The 23,342-nt window shown below is 42.6% G+C and overlaps 1 protein-coding gene across 1 annotated transcript in view; it reads right to left on the bottom strand.

Moving 5' to 3' along the window:
* The window catches only part of LOC134349495 (NADP-dependent malic enzyme-like), a 161,458-nt gene that overhangs the window by 79,768 nt on the left and 58,348 nt on the right, over positions 1-23,342 (bottom strand). Inside the window, exons 2-3 of the mRNA XM_063053893.1 lie at positions 4,941-5,074; positions 3,688-3,837 (exon numbers count right to left, since the gene is read on the bottom strand). Coding sequence (XP_062909963.1) covers positions 3,688-3,837; positions 4,941-5,074 — 284 coding nt within the window. The remainder of the gene's footprint in view (positions 1-3,687; positions 3,838-4,940; positions 5,075-23,342) is intronic.

Below are 23,342 nucleotides of genomic sequence, written 5' to 3'. Positions count from 1 at the left end.
TCACCCAGGACCTGCCCTCTTCTCACTGCTACAGTGAAGGAGGTGGTACAGGAGCCTGAAGACACACACTCAACATTACAGGAATAGCTTCGTCCCCAGTGCCATCAGATTTTTGAAAGGACAATGAACCCACGAACACTAACTTTTTTTTTGCCCTTTGCACTACTTACTAAATTTAAATATACATTTCTTATTGTAATTTGTAGTTTTTTATTATTATGTATTGCAATGTGCTGCTGTCCCAAAACAACAAATTTCATTACATATGCCAGTGATATTAAACTTGATTCTGATTAAGTGTACAATTTGTTGGAACTAACAACATACATCAAAGTTGCTGGTGAACGCAGCAGGCCAAGCAGCATCTGTAGGAAGAGGTGCAGTCGACGTTTCAGGCCGAGACCCTTCGTCAGGACTAACTGAAGGAAGAGTGAGTAAGGGATTTGAAAGTTGGAGGGGGAGGGGGAGATCCAAAATGATAGGAGAAGACAGGAGGGGGAGGGATAGAGCCGAGAGCTGGACAGGTGATAGGCAAAAGGGGATACGAGAGGATCATGGGACAGGAGTCCGGGAAGAAAGACGGGGGGGGGTGACACAGAGGATGGGCAAGAGGTATATTCAGAGGAACAGAGGGAGAAAAAGGAGAGTGAGAGAAAGAATGTGTGCATAAAAATGAGTAACAGATGGGGTACGACGGGGAGGTGGGGCCTTAGCGGAAGTTAGAGAAGTTGATGTTCATGCCATCAGGTTGGAGGCTACCCAGATGGAATATAAGGTGTTGTTCCTCCAACCTGAGTGTGGCTTCATCTTTACAGTAGAGGAGGCAGTGGATAGACATGTCAGAATGGGAATGGGATGTGGAATTAAAATGTGTGGCCACTGGGAGATCCTGCTTTCTCTGGCGGACAGAGCGTAGATGTTCAGCAAAGCGGTCTCCCAGTCTGCGTCAGGTCTCGCCAATATATAAAAGGCCACATCGGGAGCACCGGACGCAGTATATCACCCCAGTCGACTCACAGGTGAAGTGATGCCTCACCTGGAAGGACTGTTTGGGGCCCTGAATGGTGGTAAGGGAGGAAGTGTAAGGGCATGTGTAGCACTTGTTCCGCTTACACGGATAAGTGCCAGGAGGGAGATCAGTGGAGAGGGATGGGGGGACGAATGGACAAGGGAGTTGTGTAGGGACCAATCCCTGCAGAATGCAGAGAGGGGTGGGGAGGGAAAGATGTGCTTAGTGGTGGGATCCTGTTGGAGGTGGCGGAAGTTACGGAGAATAATATGTTGGACCCGGAGGCTGGTGGGGTGGTAGGTGAGGACCAGGGGAACCCTATTCCTAGTGGGGTGGTGGGAGGATGGAGTGAGAGCAGATGTACGTGTAATGGGGGAGATGCGTTTAAGAGCAGAGTTGATAGTGGAGGAAGGGAAGCCCCTTTCTTTAAAAAAGGAAGACATCTCCCTCGTCCTAGAATGAAAAGCCTCATCCTGAGAGCAGATGCGGCGGAGACGGAGGAATTGCGAGAAGGGGATGGCGTTTTTGCAAGAGACAAGGTGAGAAGAGGCATAGTCCAGATAGCTGTGAGAGTCAGTAGGCTTATAGTAGACATCAGTGGATAAGCTGTCTCCAGAGACAGAGACAGAAAGACCTAGAAAGGGGAGGGAGGTGTCGGAAATGGACCAGGTAAACTTGAGGGCAGGGTGAAAGTTGGAGGCAAAGTTAATAAAGTCAATGAGTTCTGCACGCGTGCAGGAAGCAGCGCCAATGCAGTCGTCGATGTAGCGAAGGAAAAGTGGGGGACAGATACCAGAATAGGCACGGAACATAGATTGTTCCACAAAGCCAACAAGAAGGCAGGCATAGCTAGGACCCATACGGGTGCCCTTAGCTACACCTTTAGTTTGGAGGAAGTGGGAGGAGCCAAAGGAGAAATTATTAAGAGTAAGGACTAATTCCGCTAGACGGAGCAGAGTGGTGGTAGAGGGGAACCGATTAGGTCTGGAATCCAAAAAGAAGCGTAGAGCTTTGAGACCTTCCTGATGGGGGATGGAAGTATATAAGGACTGGACATCCATGGTGAAAATAAAGCGCTGGGGGCCAGGGAACTTAAAATCATCGAAAAGTTTAAGAGCGTGAGAAGTGTCACGAACATAGGTCGGAAGGGATTGAACAAGGGGTGATAAAACAGTGTCGAGGTAAGCAGAAATGAGTTCGGTGGGGCAGGAGCAAGCTGAGACAATAGGTCGGCCAGGACAGGCAGGTTTGTGGATCTTGGGTAGGAGGTAGAAACGGGAAGTGCGGGGTGTGGGAACTATAAGGTTGGTAGCAGTGGATGGGAGATCCCCTGAGCGGATAAAGTCGGTGATGGTGTGGGAGACAATGGCCTGATGCTCCTTAGTGGGGTCACGATCGAGGGGTAAATAAGAGGAGGTATCCACGAGATGTCGCTGTGCCTCGGCAAGGCAGAGGTCAGTACGCCAGACTACAACAGCACCCCCTTTATCAGCGGGTTTAATAATAAGGTTAGGATTTGTTGGAACTGTCAGGACGGCAGTGGATGTATTCTGGTTTTCACATTTCGTAGCTCATGGTTTAACCCTTCTTCACAATACAATTTAAGAAGAAAATTATTTCTCAACTTGGGAAGAAAATTACAAATGCAAGAAGCTGCAGAGAGTAGTGTACTCTGCCCAATACATCATGGGCAGATCCCTCCCCCTCATTGGCAGTATCTACAGAAGGCAACATCTATAATCAAAGATCCCCATTACTCAGGTCATGCCACTGTTTCATGCAAGATACATAGAAGCCTGAAGTCACACAACACTAAGTTCAGGAGCAGTTACTTCCCTTCAACTATTTTATTCTTGAACCAACCATCAAAACCCTAATATCTACAGGTTAGCAGTATTTTGACCACTTTGCACTAAAATGGATTTATTTTGCTCTTTTGTGTTTTATTGTAAAAATGTGTATAATTAATTCAGTTGGAGATAAAGCATGGTAATAGGTCCTTCTAGCCCTGTTTACGTTTTTCTGTGAATGTTGCTCATACAATGCCATGGGCCTGTGATACTGCTGCAAGTCAGTTTTTCATTGCACCTGTGAAAACATGTTATTTGCATATTACAATAAACTTAGGTGCTTGCATTATTAATACTACATATGCTCAGATACCTTATTGTTACTGGCCACTGAACTTTTATGGTTAACTGCAATTAAAATCTTTCCCCATTACTTAAAAAGGTTAAAACTCCATCTAGGATACCAGTTTCAATGGATTTACATTTAGGATAGTTGTCCCAGTCCAACATGAACCAAGGTAACTATCTTGGACGAAAATCAGTAGGACTGACCTACTTGGCTATAAAACCAAAAGTACAGCTGGGAATGGACAACACATCAAAACGGAGAAGGGGCAGCTTTGGAATTACCTCCAGTGGCCTTTACAATGAAACAGCTTTTTGTTTCAGTAATCAGTTTCCAAGCTGGATAGAAGAATAGTTAATTGGTCAAGGTTCTAGAGGGGTAGTTGCACTTGAAAGTAATGGGGGCATTGAAAGCAACTTAATATTAAGATTTCTGCAATTTAGTTCTTATACTGAATTTAGTTGGTCACAATTAAATTTGCTGTATTTCCCATTATAAATTTTTTGGGGGATGAACTTAGTGAAACATAAATATCAACTCACCTCGGCCTTCTAAAGGCAAGGCCGTACTGCTGACATGCCAGGCCCACAGTGGGGGTATAGATAATTGGCATAAATCTTTCAATATTGGAAGTAAGTACTCTATAGAAAAGCTTCTCATTCCGATCCTGGAGAGTCATAAGGATAATATACCTGCATAGGTGAACAAATTAAAAGTTTTCGCAAATTAAAAAGGTAGCGCTGAAAATTTTCTGATCAGAAACAACCAAGATTCATTCTATGAATCTGACTTCATTTCATTTTCTATATTACATTACTTCTTTTAAAAATCTAGACACACAATTCCATTGAACAGTACATATCTCCTAAATCATCTTTTAAAGCTTTTCACTTAGAGAACGTCTGTTTTGCTAAGATTTTAGTCACCTGCTCTGGAATCTCCACTTGAACTTCAAGGTTTGCTCTGAATTTTTTTTGGGACATTTTGCAGGATTAAAAGGTGCAACATGGACAATGGCCGATTTGCTTCATAAGGGAACACAGTGGACTCCGGTTAATTGGGACACATCAAGACCCTATTGACCCAATAAAGCGGCTACCTCAATTAACTGAAGTTTCATGGAAATAGTTAAAAAGGTATAAAAAAGACAGTAACAAATTATGTATTTAAATTTAATACAGAGCAAATTAGAACACTACCAATACTACTGCAGTACTATAAAGCTGTGTAATTGTTCCTAATATTTATCGAAGGAGGAATTTATGCATGTCACGTTCCTTGACTGTAAATGAACAAAATCAGCGCAGACACCTAATGCAGATAATGGACTGCCCTCATACAATGCTGTCGACGAATGCAAGTCTCCTGCCTCAATTAATTGGCATAGTGTCCTGAATGAATGAAAGGAACCCAGCTATTTTCTTGATAAGATTTTCTTCTTCAGGAGTAGTTCTATATAATCCGATGCGATGGCCCAATTAACCAGAACCCACTGTATTTAATTTTTTTCCCAGGTTAATCTGCATATTCTCAAACTAAAGTAAAACAAAATGATCTGAAAATTTGTTCTCTCAAATTCCTGGCTCTCACTGAATGTATGCTAAGCTGGCTGATTTTTTCTCCCCCCTCCCCCCAGTCCTGGCTCCGAGGAAGAAGCTGGCCAATTAGAGTGTGAGTTGAGGAGTTCCTGTATTCAAAATTGTTCTTCAAAAAGAAAATGCAAATGAAAACTAAGATCACCCCAGTTGTACATCTGTCATATGTCTGATAAATTTGAAGATTTTTAAAAACATACTTGTCAAGATCATTGGTTTTGGTCTCATAGCTTTTAAGGACACGGAGAACCTGTACTTCTGGAGTTAAAAAGCATGGTGGGAGCAGGCCATGAATTCCAAGCTGCAGCCGTTCTTCAAGAGTAAATGCCATACCCTGCAAAAACAGAGAAAACAAAATCCTCAAGTCAAATGTCAATGCTGCAAAACCCTGCTGCAGCCTGGCGAAAATATATTTAACAAACAATGACCTTTATTAAGTTTTTTTGCATCTCACAAGCATATTTTATTGGGATTACAGAGTGAAATGGATTACACTCACATAGAAATTCCAAAGTGTGAGTTTATCATGAAAGTCGTGATATTCCTGTCAATGACTATGCATACTTCAACTGGTTGCAATTTTACAGCCTTCATCTGATTAAGGGAAACCAACAAACTGATAATATTTTCAGATACATAGTAACCAGTCTGGCTGTAAAATAATCTGTAAATTGTTCATGTAACTCACATGACCAAGAGTAAATTATGGCTAAAAGAGTAATGTTTAGAAAGTTCACAAGAATTAGAAATTGTATTGCATTTGGCAAACTAAGTTATAAATTGGATTGGCAACTCCTGGCCTTGCTCTATCAGCTGTTCACTTCATCTGTGATAATGAGCTCCTCTGCTTAGAAACCTCACGCTTAATATTCTCTCTCGTTACCAAAATAGATACAGAATAGATTGAAAATAACTTCACATAGGTCCACCTAGTAAGTAGGGTCAGATTTTCCACTGGAGACCATTTTCCATCTAAAAAGTTACTGTTCTAACTTAGAGAACAAGTAGCTTTTCATCATTCCTGTTCCCTTGAAATAGCACTATTTAAACAAGGTCTCATCTTATCCGTTGTCCTCCTGCAGCCTCAGCTATAGTCCCTACACATGCCTGGATGAAGTCAAGGATAGAACCACTCAGATTCCTAGCCTTAGGATCACTCCAGGATGCTGGTGCTATCATCTACCAAATCTCACTGTTTACTGCTCAGTTGCATTACGGACCTTAAATGATCTCCCTAAACAAGTTTTTCCTTCAGCCCAAAGCAGTGGACCAGATAAACAAAGGGATTTGCTGGAATTGCAGAATTCATAATGCTCTCAATCAGGCTTCATTTGTACTGTATTGCAAGAAAAAAAACACTAATCTAGTACAGATTAGACTTCCTGGCCAGAACCCCCTGCCTCCTGTGGGTATTATTTTTACTAATAATAGATAAAAACAGAAGTGCTAGCTGCAACTGTAGGACAAACATGTGTTAACATTACAGATCAAAGACCCTTGCTTCACCCAATAAGTGTTTCCAGCATTCTCAGTCCTTCCAGCACTGGTAGAGTGCTGTTCAACTCACCAGTTCAATATTAATGATGAAAGCAGTGGTAGCTGGAAGTGTACAGTTTGTATTCTGGTAGCTGCACAGATCTCAGATATGAGGCTAAGTATAGTCATTTCTAGTGACTTGCATCAGATTGCTGCAATAGAACAGGGAATTCTAACCATGGTGATCTATAGATCTCAAGATTGAAGATTATGTTGCTTATAAGACTTTAAAATTAAATGTTAGTATTACCCAACAATGCTTTTATGTCACAATGCAGTAAAGCAATTTCAAAGTTTAGGTTTATGTGGGCAGCTTGCTTTTAGCATACCAATTTTCCAGCCTAAACTATATCAGTCACTTACAAACCTTTCTGCCATTGCCACCCTTTCCCAAGACTATCCCTCCAATTGGCCAATCCTTGAAATGGTTAGCACAACACTATTACAGCTTGGGGCGATCAGGAGTTCAGAGTTCAATTCTAGCGTTGTCTGTAAGCAGCTCCTATGTTTCCCCCATGAGTGTGCGTGTTTCCTCTGGGTGCTCCGATTTCCTCCCACAATCCACAGACATACTGGTTGGTAGGTTGATTGATCATTGTAAGTTGTCCTGTGATTAAACGAGTGTTAAACAGGTGGGTTGCCGGGCGGTGGGTCTCACTGGGTTGGAAGAGCCTGTTCCACGCTGCATCGCTAAGTAAGTAGATAAATGAGAAAGACTGGGCGAAAAACACGGAATATAACAAAAACTATAAGACTGAAAAAAAAGTCTATAGTCCACATCTATATCCAAAATGCAGAAAACCTGGGTAACACTCCTGGCCATAGTGACAGGCCTTTTCCTCTCCATCAGTGAGTGATCCCCCAGCGGTCAAAGGCAGTCTCCCCTCTCCATAGCAGAGCAATCCCACCAATGATCCGAAGGCAGTCTCCCCTCTCCATAGCACAGCAATCCCACCAGCGATCAAAGGCAGTCTCCCCTCTCCATAGCAGAGCAATCCCACCAATGATCCAAAGGCAGTCTCCCCTCTCCGTAGCAAAGCAATCCCACCAACGATCAAAGGCAGTCTCCCTTCTCCATAGCAGAGTAATCCCACCGACGATCAAAAGCAGTCTCCCTTCTCCATAGCAGAGCAATCCCACCAGTGATCCGAAGGCAGTCTCCCCTCTCCAGCAGCAGAGCGATCCCCCAGCGATCAAAGGTGGTCTCCCCTCTCCATAGCACAGCAATCCCACCAGCGATCAAAGGCAGTCTCCCCTCTCCATAGCACAGCAATCCCACCAATGATCAAAGGCAGTCTCCCTTCTCCATAGCAGAGCAATCCCACCAACGATCAAAGGCAGTCTCCCTTCTCCATAGCAGAGCAATCCCACCAATAATCCAAAGGCAGTCTCCCCTCTCCAGCAGCAGAGCGATCCCCCAGCGATCAAAGGTGGTCTCCCCTCTCCATAGCAGAGTGATCCCACCAGTGATCCAAAGGCAGTCTCCCTTCTCCATAGCAGAGTAATCCCACCAATGATCCAAAAGCAGTCTCCCCTCTCTGTAGCAGAGCGATCCCCCAGCGATCAAAGGTGGTCTCCCCTCTCCATAGCAGAGTGATCCCACCAGTGATCCAAAGGCAGTCTCCCTGCTCCATAGCAGAGTAATCCCACCAATGATCCAAAAGCAGTCTCCCCTCTCTGGCAGCAGAGCAATCCCACCAGGGATCAAAACGTAGGCAGCCGGTGCTCATCTTCCGCATTTGCCTCAATGTTTCAATCTCCCTTGAAATTTTAATCTGCGAAATGGAGTCAAACATCGGCTCGCAGACTTCTCGCCATAAGGTTCGTGCACACTGCTTTGCGGAGATTGCAGAGTGCTGAAATACCCAAATAATCTCCCAACTGCAAATCACAGGCTCCAACAGTTCCTGAATCATATTCATGAGGAACAACAAATGTAAAAGACATAAAAGGAGTGCAATATATGGTTTCATGATCTATCCAGATGTTGGCCAAAGGAGCTGTGTGTGCAGGTGCCATCTTGACCGGTTCATATGTTTGTGTGTCTTTTCAAACACAAGAGAGTTGCAAACTTTTGGAATTAGATTCCCCCAAAGCAACTGTGGATGTTTAATGCCAACTTTATTCATGGCAGAGACATGCAGATTTTTGAAGGCAAGCAATGTGGGGGTCAACGAGAATGAAACTGAATCCCAAGTTGAAGATCAGTCATATTCTCACCTAATGGCAAGGAATATTGACAGGCCATATCACCAACCTCTGATTCTATTTGTCTCTTTAAAGTTTGCAAAATGTCACTTGTGCAGTCCCCATCCAAGTCAATAGAACAACAAAAAGGTAAGCATTCCCAGCGTTAGACACATTCCACAATTAAAAGCAATCCACAGCAAAGTAAAATAGACAACTAACACTTCCCCAAGGGCCAACGATTAATAAGAGAATGAGTCTATAATGTAAAGGAGGGAAAGGAAACACTTTTCATAGATGTCGGATCATCCTGTCAATTCTCAGTGAGAAATGTTTTATTACCACTTGACATTACAGACTGTTCACAATTAAATTTAAGGCACATTCATCAGCACCATTGACAGAAGACAACTAAAGCATAAACCACATACAACACTTTTTGTTTTTACAGCGGCAAACAGAAATGACTCCATATATTTCATTAAAGTACAAATAAATGCATCTAGCAGCTCAAAGAGCCTGGTATTTGAGCATTTTGCACAGAATGCAACGCCCTCTTCAAGTCATCAGGGCACAGCAATTTTTCCCCCATTCTTCATTACAAAACTGCTCAAGTTCTGTCAGATTGCATTGGAATTGTGAGTCAACAGCCCTTTTCAAGTCCTGCTGCAAATTCTCAATTGGATTGAGTTCTGGACCCTGCCTTTGTCACTCCAGGTCATTATTTTTCTTGTTTTTAAGCCATTCCTGTGTAGCTTTGGCTTTATGCTTGGTGTCATTGTCTTGCTGGAAAACAAATCTTCTCCCAAGACGCAATTCTCTTGCAGACTGCATCAAGTTTTCCTCCAGGATTTCCCTTATTTTGCTGCATTCGTTTTACCCTCTACCTTCACAAGCCTTCCAGGGTCTGCTGCAGTGAAGTATTCCCATAACATGATGCAGCCACCACCATGCTTCATGGTAGGGATGGTGCATTTTTGATTATGTGTGGTGTTTGGCTTATGCCAAACATAGTGTTTAGTCTGATAGCCAAAAAGATCGATTTTGGTTTCATCAGACCGCAGAACCTTCTTTCAGCTGACTTCAAAGTCTCCCACGTGCCTGCTGGCAAACTCTAGCTGAGATTTCATAGGAGTTTTTTTTCCCCAAAAGTGCCTTTCTCTCTGCCACTCTCCCATAAAGTTGCAACTGGTGAAGTATCCAAATGATAGTTGATGTATGCGCAGTCTGTCCCATCTCAGACAATGAAGCTTGCAACTCCTCCAGAGTTGTCCTATGTGTCTTGGTGGCCTCCTTCACTGGTCCCCTTCTTGCATGGTCACTCAGTTTCTGAGGATGGCCTGCTCTAGGCAGATTCTTCCCATTTCTTGATGACTGATTTAACTGTCCTCCAAGGGATATTCAGTGACTTGGAGATTTTCTTTTATTGATCTCCTGTCTTGTGCTTTTCAATAAGCTTCTAGCAGAGTTGCTTGGAGTGTTCTTGTCTTCATGGTGTAGTTTTTGCCAGGATGCTGACTCACCAGCATTCGGACCTTCCAGATACAGGTGTACATTTACCACAGTTAACTGAAACAATGCACACCGGTCTACAAAAATCAGATCTCCATTTAATGAATTGTGTGTCTTCTAAAACCAATTGGCTGAACCAGTGATGATTTTGTGTGTCATATTAAAGGGTTGGGGTGAATACTTATGCAATCAATTATTTGTTTTATGTTTGCAATTATTACAGATCACTTTGACACAGAAGAGTCTTTTTCTGTTGATTAGTGTCAAAAAAGCTAAATTAAATTCACTAAAACGATAAAACATGAAAACTCCCAAGCAGGTGAATACTTTTTATAGGCACTGTATATGTGCCCAAGATGTTTGCACAGTATTGTAGACTGATTTTTTTCCCCACCCAACATAGATTTGATTTAAAACAAAAAGTCTGGAAAAAAAATAACAAACTGAACAGAATTGTGCCAAAAAAAAATGTTGGACGAGAACTTCCTCTTGCTTTTCAGAATATTCTCTCTTGGAAAACAAAGAATGTTTCTTGACTTCTGAAACTAATTTCTGACAAGGCTTTTTCCCCCTCTCTCTGCATTAGTTTGACTAAATGCATTTCCTCTCCTTAATGATGGAAATAATGATCAAAACTTCTGGCAGCACGTGCATCTTATTCCAATCTGTGTAACAGATCTTTCTGTGAACAATGTTGATTGCTAAAGTTCTTTTGATTATTTTTCCGCGTGAGAAATTTTCAAAATAATCTACTGCAAATACTTTGTTCCTAAATTTAGAAAAATTAAGAATAGGCAAAGAGTTGAGACAATAGATAGCTTAAATGCAAATGAGCTAGATTACTTCATTTTTTTAAAAAAGAGGAAGTATATTGTTTTTGAAAAATCATGGAATTGAGGGCTATAGAGAATTGACACAGAAGGGGAGGGGATGCGCCCTGGGGCAGATTAGCCACATATATATTAAAATGGCAGGACAATCCTAAGAAGCTTTGATCAAGTGACCTACACCTGCTCCTATGTTCACATCCACTTTATTGAGAATATATGATCACAGCAGCTAGTAGGAGATATGGTGTCCTTACTTTCTGGTATGAAAGAGCAATAAAAACAAAGAAATTCCACCTTATAAATATATTGTTTTGACTTTAAACCATAAAATTTGGATAACATAATAAACTACAAACAGCTTTGTCAATCAACAAATTTTCCCACACTGTACCTCTGTCCCCAATGGATGCAGTTATTGTTTTAAGATGATAAAAAATGGCTCTCCAATTCATCATTGTCCAATTATATTGCTATGAATTCAATACACGAAATGTACTCGGTCTAGGACATCAATGTGTGTTTCACCTACAAGTTGAGTACCCCCAATCTAAAATGCTTTGGACTGGAACCATACCAGATTTTTTTGCAGTTTGGAAAATATAATGAGATAGTTTGGGATTGCCATAACTTCTGACCTGAATTTATGTTCTACCAGTAAGCAGTCTTTGTTACACTTGTTCATCACACATATGTACTGATGAAGCCATTCACTATGTTAGATTTTCATCAATGACAGTCTTGGCAAACTCAATAAATTTTTCCTCTGCCTCAAGATCAGCTGATGTGTTATTACCATACATCTTTAAAAACTTAATGTTGTGCCTTTTCTTAAATTTCTGACACCAGCCTCCTGAATAGTCACAATTATCTTCAATTTTCAGGTCATCGTGACAGATCTTCGCTTTTTTCGTGATCAGCACATGTTCACTCTGACGCTGATGAACCCACTGTTTCAATACAAGAACAAGATCTTCATTTTTCACTTTATGTAAATGTTTTTCTATTTCTCCATTAACTTCTGTTCATTACCTACATGAAGTCACTTCTCAGAACAGTCTGTGGTGTGTAGAGACGTGCCCACCGCCTTGTGGGAATTTTCCATTTGTGATATCATGTCAGCACTCTAAAAATCTGATTTTGAAGGCTTATGATTTTTTAGATAAGGGATACTCAACCTGTCGTACAAAATTCATAGCCCCTGTGACAGCATTATCTTTTAGCAGATAGAAACCTAGAAACATAGAAAATCTACAGCACAATACAGGCCCTTCGGCCCACAAAGCTGTGCCGAGCATGTCCCTACCTTAGAAATTACTAGGCTTACTCATAGCCCTCTATTTTTCTAAGCTCCATGTACCTATCCAAAAGTCTCTTAAAAGACCCTATCATATCCACCTGCACCACTGCTGCCAACAGCCCATTCCAGGCACTCACCACTCTCTGAGTAAAAAAACACACCCCTGACATCTCCTCTGTATCTACTCCTCAGCACCTTAAACCTGTGTCCTCCTGCAGCAACCACTTCAGCCCTGGGAAAAAGCCTCTGACTATCCACATGATCAATGCCTGTCATCATCTTATATACCTCTATCAGGTCACCTCTCATCCTCCGTCACTCCAAGGAGAAAAGACCGAGTTCATTCAACCTATTCTCATAAGGCATGCTCCCCAATCCAGGCAACATCCTTGTAAATATCCTCTGCACCCTTTCTATGGCTTCCACATCCTTCCTGTAGCGAGGCAATCAGAACTGAGCATAGTACACCAAGTGGGGTCTGAGCAGGGTCCTATATAGCTGCAACATTACCTCTCAGCTCCTAAATTCAATTCCACAATTGATGAAGGCCAATACACTGTACGCCTTCTTAACCACAGAGTCTTACCATTAATACTATATTCTGCCATCATATTTGATCTACCAAAATGAACCACTTCACGCTTATTTGGGTTGAACTCCATTTGCCACTTCTCAGCCCAGTTTTGCATCCTATCAATCCCGCTGTAACCTCTGACAGCCCTCCACACTATCCACAACACCTCCAACCTTTGTGTCATCAGCAAACTTACTAACCCATCCCTCCACTTCCTCATCCAGGTCATTTATAAAAATCACGAAGAGTAAGGGTCCAAGAACAGATCCCTGAGGCACTCCACAGGTGACCGACCTCCATGCAGAATATGACGTCTATAACCACTCTTTGTCTTCTGTGGGCAAGCCAGTTCTGGATCCCCAAAGCAATGTCCCCTTGGATCCCATGTCTCCTTACTTTCTCAATAAGCTTTACAAAGGGTACCTTATCAAATGCCTTGCTGAAATCCATAGACACAACATCTACTGCTCTTCCTTCATCAATGTGTTTAGTCACATCCTCAAAAAATTTATTCAGGCTCGTAAGGCACAATCTGCCCTTGACAAAGCCATGCTGATTACTCCTCATCATATTATACCTCTCCAAATGTTCATAAATCCTGCCTCTCAGGATCTTCTCCATCAACTTACCAACCACTGAGGTAAGATTCACTGGTCTATAATTTCCTGTGCTATCTTTACTCCCTTTCTTGAATACAGGAACAACATCTACAACTCTCCAATCCTCCGGAACCTCTCTCATCTCCATTGATGATGCAAGGATCATTGCCAGAGGCTCAGCAATCTCCTCCCTCGCCTCCCACAGTAGCCTGGGGTACATCTCATCCGGTCCCGGTGACTTACCTAACTTGATGCTTTCCAAAAGCTCCAGCACATCCTCTTTCTTACTATCTTCATGCTCAAACTTTTCAGTCTGCTGCAGTAAAGTTATTGACCCCTTCCTGTTCCTAACCTCCACCCACAGAGACTCTGTAGACAACCTCTCCATGGCAGCCACCTTTTCTGCAGCCGTGACACTATCTCTGATCAACAGCTCCACCTCTTTTGCCTCACTCCCTGTCCTTTCTGAAACATCTAAAACCTGGCACCTGAAGTAACCATTCCTGTCCCTCAGCCATCCAAGTCTTCTGTAATGGCCACCACATATCTCCAAGTACTAATCCATGCTCTAAGCTCATCCGCTTTGTTCACAACACTCCTTGCGTTAAAATACACATCTCAAACCATCTGTCTGAGTGTGTCCCTTCTCTATCACTTGCCTATCCTCCCTCTCCCACTGTCTACAAGCTTTCTCTATTTGTGAGCCAACCTCCTCTTCCCCAGTCTCTTCAGTTCGGTGCCCACCCCCAAGAATTCTAGTTTAAACTCTCCCCAGTATCCTCAGCAAACCTCCCCGCCAGGATATTGGTCCCCCTGGGATTCAAGTGCAACCCGTCCTTTTTGTACAGGTCACACCTGCCACAAACGATGTCCCAATGATCCAGAAATCTGAATCCCTGCCCCCTGCTCCAATCCCTCAGCCACACATTTATCCTCCACCTCATTCTATTCCTATTCTCACTGAGATTACTACCTTTGCGGTCCTGCTTCTCAACTTCCTTCCTAACTCCCTGTACTCTTTTTTCAGGACCTCTTCCCTTTTCCTACCTATGTCATTGGTACCAATATGTACCGTGACCTCTGGCTGTTCTTCCTCCCACTGCAGGATATCTTGGACGTGATCTGAAACATCCCGGACCCTGGCACCTGGGAGGCAAACTACCATCCAAATTTCTTTCCTGCGTCCACAGAATTGCCTGTCTGATCCCATAACTATAGAGTCCCCTATCACTACTGCCTTCCTCTTCCTTTCCCTACCTTTCTGAGCCACAGGGCCAGACTCTGCGCCACAGGCACAGCCACTGTCGCTTCCCTCAGGCAGGCTGTCCCCCCCCAACAGTACTCAAACAGGAGTACTTATTGTCAAAGGGCACAGCCACAGGGGTAATCTCTAGTACCTGACTCTTCCCCTTCCCCCTCCTGACTGTGACCCACTTGTCTGTCTCCCGTGGCCCCGGTGTGACCACTGCCTATAACTCTTTTCTATCACCTCCTCTCTCTCCCTGACCAGGCGAAGGTAATCGAGTTGCATCTCCAGTTCCCTAACTCGGTCCCTTAGGAGCTGCAGCTTGACACACCTGGTGCAGATATAGCCATCCGGGAGGCTGGGAGACTCCAGGACCTCCCACATCTGACACCAAGCACAGAAAATTGGCCTCACACACATACTTCCTCCTTTCCGCAAATAACACCGGTAAACCTACCTCGCCATAGGCTAAGTGTGAAAAGTGAAATATTTAAGGGTGAACTTCTTCACTCAAATGTGGAATGAGTTGCCAGCGGAAGTGGTGGATGCAGATTCAATTGCAGCATTTAAGAGAGGTATATGGATGGGAGGGTAATGGGGGATTATGATCCAGGTATTGGTCAATGGGCCTAGGCAGAGTAACAGTTCAGCAAGGACTGGATGGGCCAAAGTGTCTGTTTTTATGCTGTAGAGTTCCAGGACAATGAATCTGTTGAAGACAGATCATGTTAGACAAATAATCATTACGAAAATAATAACTGTTGATAAGGGGAACTCTGATCTTTGAAAACATTGCATGCAATTCGGAAGCATTGGAGATGAGGAAGCAATGAGGAAATTTGTTGACTGATGAAGCTGCGTGGTTCATCGCTGAAAGACATCCAGAATCTGCCAATATTCAACTTCAAGATGGATTGATCATTCTGGGAAAGCTCAATTCTGAGTTTAACTTCTCTACCTAGATTTTTATCACCCCATAGTGATAACCAGCTAAAGGACTCCCTTCATATTGTGGTGTCAATCTTCAGTAAGGCCACTGTATTGCAGTCAAACTCCAGGAATCTCCCCCACCCCAAAATCTTTTTTTTCTGTTTTCTAACTGATCACTCCTCAGTTCAAATACACGCTCCCAGATTGGAAAATGCCAGGACAACTTCTGTCGAGAGTAAAACCTGTCTCCCACTTAGAGCTACCAGGACATGGAAATTTCTACAGAAAGTAGATCTACAGGTCTTCAACAGCTCAGAAGCTGGTCTCAAGTACAGAGTAGGTGATGGGTGGGTGGAGTGAGGTTGTGGCAACAGCAGGGAGTAGGCCAAGCTGAATCGGGCAGTTCTTGAGTTTCTGCTTCTCCTCACTCTCCCTTACTACCACATATAACACTGACTCTTTCCCGGGACAGAAGGGATGTTCAAAGGTGGTACTCAAAGAATGGATATATAACAATCCCAGTTGGCACCTACCATGATGATTCAAAGTTACTTCTAAACGCTATTTCTACCTACAAAGCTACTTCTTGAATTAAGCTTGTAATCCTCAGCTGCCCCCATTGTGACTGAACGTCCCCTCACTGCCCCCTTTATTTTTATCACCCCCAATAAACACCCCACCCACCATCCCCCAGAGGGGAAGGTGGGGGGGGGGAAATGATGATATCACCTACTTTGGGAACCACTGGTTCAGAACAAGATCAAAAGGGGAAAAATAAATAGAAAGATCCCAGCTCTCCTACTAATGATGCCAAAGATGTACCATTTAAAACAACATCAAATATGCTACAAGACTGCACATACCACACAAAGGAAAAACAAAATAAACTTTTGTAAAATATCTTTGACCTTAGTGCTTTTTCATAGCGCATTTTTTGAAATTTATTAACTACCATATAGGGTAAAAGGCAGTAAATCTAGGTTTGATTCTTGCAAACTTTTCCTCTTTCCCTCCTTCCTCCGAAAATAGAAGTCAACTCGCAGGACTCCTGTGAAACTGTTATAATGCCCAGGGTTTCTGAGCCGTGCACTGATAATGAAATTCACAGAGTCCAGCAATGGAACACAAACCAGGACTCAGCTTCTGCTTTTGCCCTCAACACCTCCACATACCAAAAACGTGTTTAAACCATTTATATAACCCAAACGGATAGCCAGAGAAATAGTGGGGAGCAGAACACTGCATTCGCGATGGCCATAGGATTGACTTTGACATCACAAAACTACCGTGCCATACACCTGGCTTTTGGGACCGCCTAGTAAATGAAGCCATTGAAATAGAGGAAAAGAACTTTAACAAAGACAGTGTTCTCATTCTAAGTAAGAACTGGAATTCAACTGTAAACAAGGTGGGAGAGCGGAAACTTAATTGGATGAGAACTAACCAATCAGGATGGATGGACTATGGGGGTATAAATACTACCGGACTAGACAACTGGACATGCCCAGGCATCATCCCTGATGAAGAGGGCAGATTTTGTCATTGAAACATCCATTATAATTGATATTTGTATGTGGCTGGAAGCCCTAGAAGAGTTTATTCAAGAATGAAATGATTGTTACTCCAGATCGAATGCAGCATTTAAAGAAGCACAAATGTAAAAAACACAAAACACAGAAGCTGTAATAAATGTAAATATAAAAGCAATCCTATAAAACACAATGTACAATAATTGTTATATACGTAGACTGACTGTATGTACATAAAGTGACACGCTGATGTAGTGGTGGTGGGGGTGGGTTAATTGTTAGAGGTGTTGATCAGTCTGATGGCTTGGGAGTTTTCTGAGTCTAGTGATCCAGGTGTGGATGCTTCCCAGATGGGAGTGGAACAAAGAGTCCATAAGCACAGTGGGTGGGATCCTTCATGATGTTGCTAGCTTTTTTTCTGGCACCTTTCTGTATACACTGTTTGCCCTCGAAAGTTGGTAGAATGGTGCTGGTGATGCACGGGGCAATTTCAATTAGCGCCCTCTTGTCCGCTGCAGTGCATTTTCTGTACCATACAGTGATACAGCATGTTAGGATGTTCTCAAGTGCATAGTTCCTGAGTGTTGATGTGCATTGATGTACTCTCTTCAGTCTAGAGGCATTGTGCACTTTCTTGACTGTGGAGGATGTGTTCTGGGACCACGAGAGGTTGTGTGAGATATGCATGCCCAGGAGATTGAAACTGCTCGCAGTTTCCACTCTTATACCATCGATGTGAAAAGGGGTGAAAGATATATAGGTCTTCCTGAAGTTGACAGCCATCTCCTTCATCTTGTTGACATTGAGGAAAAGGTTATTTTCCTGGCAACAGGCCTCGAGCTCTTTCAACTCTTCACCGTAAGCTATTTCATTGTTGTTGATGATGGTCCCCCACCACTGTTGTGTCATCGGCAAACTTGACAATGTGCTTTCTCAGGTCTTTGGCCGTACAATCATGTGTAAGCAGAGTGTACAGCAATGGGCTCAGCACCCACATTGAAGATGGGGAGGAAGGAGCGGTTGTGCATTCTGACTGTCTGAGATCTGTTGGATAGGAAAACCAACACTTCCTAAGTAGGAAGTTGCATGCATTTCAATGGCAAGTACTGCAAGCATCATGCAAGTTCTGTGGAATAAGATACCGATAAAATTTACCAATTTTCTCATTTAATAGCACACCTCGAATCAAAAGGAAGCTGCTGTCTGATTTACACTCGCATAATCACATGCTCTGCAAGCCTCATTTGCCATTTCTTCAGCCCTGTACAGAACTGGTTCTAATTCAAAGCAGTTGACAAATTATTTTTCAAATTATAGCCTGTTGAGTACAAAGAGGGAAGTTGAAAATACTGGACTCAATAACACTTTGATATATTTTTCCAATGAAATATTATTTGTGGCATTCAGGATTAAACAAGCAAAATTGTCAGACAAAGGTCTTTGACGATTTATGGTATTCAATTCAGCACTTTGATAGATGGTTCAGAAATTTACTATTAATATTCATTTGATCAACTTAACTATGTTGATCATTACTTTTGTTATGAATTTATAGTGTGACAAGAATACACACAAATTAAGATGTTTGCTGGCCTGGGCTTGCACCAGTGGCATCAGCAGTTGGTCTGCCACCTGTCCTCAGGGGAGGGAGAGATAAGAAACACAATGAAGCAGCATTTGGAGATGTTAATGAAGGAGCCATCAGTCTGGGTATTGTCAAGATCGGCTCCCCCTTTGAACCCTGAACTGTTTGAAGTGTGATGGACAGGCGATACCCCAGCAGGGGGATAAAAAGGGACAGGTTCGCTAAGGCAAGACACACGACACCACGAGGTAACGAGACCCTGGAAGCGGTGCCCCCCCGCAAGTTGGCGGGAGTCGTTTTGGAAGGCTGGTTGCGGAACCAAGCCATAGACGCACAGCGTGGAAAGGTACGATCAGCGGGAACCCAGTGTGTGTCCACCCTTGCTTGGGTGCCAGGTTCACTGCAGAGGATCGACCGCATCTGGAGGAGGGGTCACAGTCAGTGACCTCAGGTGATATCACAAAGGACTCGCCCAAAAGCTGCTTGTGAGCAATATCGCAGGTCTGTGTGTGGAAGCCGTTTTGAATGATCATTCGTTCTTGTTCTCTCTCTCCTTCCCCCCACATTGTCCATCGCCATGGCAACGATTACTGCGAACTGAACTAAATTGAACTGGACTTTGTGTCACTTTGAAATTGGTCATTTACCCCTAGACAACGATTGAGCTTGATTGATCCTGTTATCTTAATTCTGTGCACGTGTGTTTATCATTGCTGAGCTGTTGCATTTATTATCCTTTCGATTACTGTGTTGCTTGTTTCTTTAATAAAACTTTCTTAGATCTAGTAATCCAGACTCCAACTGAGTGATCCATTTCTGCTGGTTGGCAACCCAGTTATGGGGTACGTAACAATAGCAAGACATCACAATGCTTTTCCTCTCTTAGCATCTGAAATTAACATTTCTGTAGTTTAATCAGAAAGATGAAGACTCAAATCAATACAATTTCCCAGCTAACGATGCAATTAATGGGCAAATTGGCCAAACTTTTATTCACGACCTATATTACACATACTATTAAGAAACCTCATTGCCTGAATTAATTCTGCTCATGTAACTACAGTTCAAGACGGCCAAATCATCCATACTTTGATAAAAATAGAAGTTCAATAACTGTCCAGTACCTAACTTTTGCAAGGTACTGTGTCATTCACTTGTTCATGCCTTTGGTAAGTGGCTGAGAGATCAATTTCCACTAAGGATGAAAAGCAGAGCTAAGCAGTGGAGTGCAGGACCACTACTGTATAGTACTGAAGAGATATTGCATTGTTAGTGGTCTAAACTTTTAGTTCACAGATTCACTCACTTTCCCCTTCAGGTGGGCATATCTGAATCCATGGTGCTACTCTGAAGACAGACAAACATTTAGCCCTCAATCAACATGAATATCTGGATTATCACAACAGAAACTCAACTTTTGTTGGAGACTTGAGCAAGCAAATTTGTAGTTTTGGAAAAACAGCTATACTGACCATGCTTCAATACAATACTGTTTCAATAGGTACATTTAATGTCAGAGAAAGGTATACAATATACATCCTGAAATTCTTTTTCTTCGCAAACATACATGAAAACAGAGGAGTGCCCCAAAGATTGAATGGCAGTTAGATGTTAGAACCCCAAAGCCCCTCCCCAGTTCCCCCCACCATGCAAAAGCAGCAGCAAAGTGACGACCACTCCCACTCCTACCAGCAAAAAAAAAGCATCCGCACCCTCCACAGAGCACTCAAGCATGTAGCAAAGCATCAATAAAGACACAGACTTGCAGTACCCCAAAGACTACTTGTTCACCCGGTATTCGACATACCACAGGCTCTCTCCCTCCCTAACGAGGGACAAAGAGTTGTCCCTGTTTCACAGTGGGAGGGGAGGCATAACAAAAACAACTTGTCAATTCGTGGTGTTAAAAGTCTGCTGCCTTGCTTTTTCCGAGCTCTGTGCCCAAAGAACTCGGGTTTCGGGTACAGAGCCAGCTCGCGGCTTTCCAACTTCCGTGTACTCCCACGACACATCAGGCAGTGGCAGCACCGACCTAGAACCCGCCAGAGCCACAACTTAGCATGATGTGTTTGGGCTAGCCAGAAGATCATCTCAGGCACTAAGCAGCAAGTACCTTTTCTGTTACCTTGAACTATCAGTAGACTGCATAAATTAATTTGGCCCATCATTCCAATGCAACAAGCCATTAAATTGTCAATGCATATTAAATCCCCCAAAAGCTTTGTGGTTAAGATGCTTTGGTGAATAATGGACCAATATATCCACCAAACATCTGGTCAAGTTTGTGGACACTACAAAGACTGGTGAAAGGGCTGCTAGTATTAAGGAAGCAGGGAGTCTGCAGAAGGACAGACAGATTAGGAGAATTGGCAAGAAGCTGCTGATGCAATATAGTGCAGGAAAGTGTATGGTCATGCACTTTGGTTGAAGGAATAAAGGTATAAACTATTTTCTAAATGGGGAGAAAATTCAGAAATCAGAGGTGCAAAGGGACTTGGGAGTCCTCGCACAGGATTTCCTAAAGGTTAATTTGCAAGTTGAGTTGCCGGTAAGGAAGGCAAATGAAATGCAAGTAATCATTTTGAGAAGACTAGAATATAAAAGCAAGAATGTAATACTGAGGCTTTATAAGCCAATGGTTAGACCACACTTGGAATATGGTCAGCAATTTTGGGGCCCTTATCCAAGAAAAGATGTGCTGGCATTGGAGAGGGTCCAGAGAAGGTCCTTGTTAATAACGGATGTTCTGCATTAAATTTTGCAAAATATCTGATGAATGCAAAGCAACGTGCCCAGAGACCACTAACTAATAGTGAAATACAAGATCTGCCAATACTATGTCATTTAACCAGAAAAATCTGTTTGTGGAGATCCACTGTTCCAAATGACTGTTTATTTTATTTCACTTAAGAAAACAATTTAGCTCAGACAAATGACTCATATCCACAAACTGAATAGCTGATTATTAGATAAAGGATAAAAGTAAACAGTCCTAGCTGTTTCAATAAAACAATAAATATAAAAATAAGCATCTGGTCACCCACAGAGGAATAAATTTAAATAGACAAATCCAAGTCGTACTTTATTTTCTGTTCTCAGAAAAGTTTAACAACCTTTAATCCTTACTGACAGATTTTAAACATGCGAGCAAGATTGCTTGAAGGACCACCAAACATGCAAGCAGGATTCCCTCAACAGCTTCTCTTCCTAATCATGTTAACTTTTTAAAAAATAGTTCAAAACATGAATCCTAGTGTCCATGAAAGTCTGCTTCATGGTTAAAAATGCATTTCCTGATTGAAGCGGTTTCATGAAAAAGAACCTTAAGGAAATTCTTCAAATTTCCTGGTAATGACCCATGCGTAGTGGGTCATTGTAGCCCAGGACAAATGGCAGAGAATTGTTAAAGCAGAGGAAGGAAGAAGCAGAAAATGAACTGAAAGAATATCTCAAATATGCCATAATGTTTGCAGGAGATAAGGATACTGATTCACCTCAGCAATTTATCAGTAGTTGCTAACTTATTTACCACACCATGAGTGGGAACAACCAAAAGCTGAAGAGAGAGAGCTTGATTAACAGAGAAAAAGTCTTTTTTAACCTACTACACATGCAACAGATTTTTTTAAAATTGCAAGCTGCATGAACACACTGCTGTGAATCTGTCCGTCAGCTGATGTCTTCCTTCTAATTCTTTCACTCCGATTCATTCGTGTGAAGAGTGGGGTGTAGATACTGCAGCATGCTGGGTTACTGTAGGAAGGATGTACCTGATAATCAATAGAAAAAGGGGGACCCAACTGTGACAAAAAATGAGGGTCTGTAGAAACTGATACCTCGTACACACGAAACAGGATCAGAGGATGACAATGACTGTTGAGCACATTTCTGGCCACCTCACATTGGAGCATTAAAATGCCAGAAGGCAGAAAGAAAACAATGCATTAGTTGACAAACGAATAATCATAGGGACAGATAACACCCTCAGAGCAAGATTTGGTGCCCTATGTGATATGCTGACAATCTTGCTTTAAAGGGACAAACTTATCAAACTAACTTGAAATTGTATTGGGAGAAGAGATGGGTCCAATCTCTGCCATACACAGAGTGGCAAACAACACACAAACAAAAGTAGATAGCTTAGAAAAATAGAGGACTGTGCAGTAGGATAATTCTAGGCAGTTTCTAGAGTAAGTTACATGGTCGGCACAACATTGTGGGCCAAAGAGCCTTTCTTTTCTATGCTCCATGTACCTATCTAAGAGTCTCTTAAAAAACCCTACTGTATCTGCCTCCACCACCGTCGCTGGCAGCGCATTCCGTGCACCCATCACTCCCAGTTTGAAAAACTTACCCGACATCCCCCTTGTACCTACTTCGAAGCACTTTAAAACCATGCCCTCTTGTGTTAGCCATTTCAGCCCTGGGAAAAATCCTCTGGCTCTCCACACACTCAATGCCTCTCATCATCTTACACACCTCTATCAGGTCACCTACACCCAATCTACACACAAACCAAAGTAGGTAAGCAGATTTTATTTTGGTGACTTCCTTTTGCTAAATTAAAGAACAAGACTTCAGTGGTTATCATCTGCATAGTTTTACCTGAGCTACATACAAATTGGTGAAGGAAGAAGTAAATTATGGGAGGTGAACAACTGGCTGAAAAGAAGGTTCTATTTCATTGGACATTGAAGTAGTACAAGAGGACAGGATGGATCGACACCACTGGGTATGTAAAAATACAAATAAAGATGGAGGCTGAAAAATAATCATA

The sequence above is a fragment of the Mobula hypostoma genome, chromosome 7 (assembly GCF_963921235.1).
Source record: "Mobula hypostoma chromosome 7, sMobHyp1.1, whole genome shotgun sequence".
Taxonomy (NCBI): domain Eukaryota; kingdom Metazoa; phylum Chordata; class Chondrichthyes; order Myliobatiformes; family Myliobatidae; genus Mobula; species Mobula hypostoma.
The sequence above is the reverse complement of the archived record's forward strand: the minus strand, read 5'-3'. Positions and strand labels throughout refer to the sequence as shown.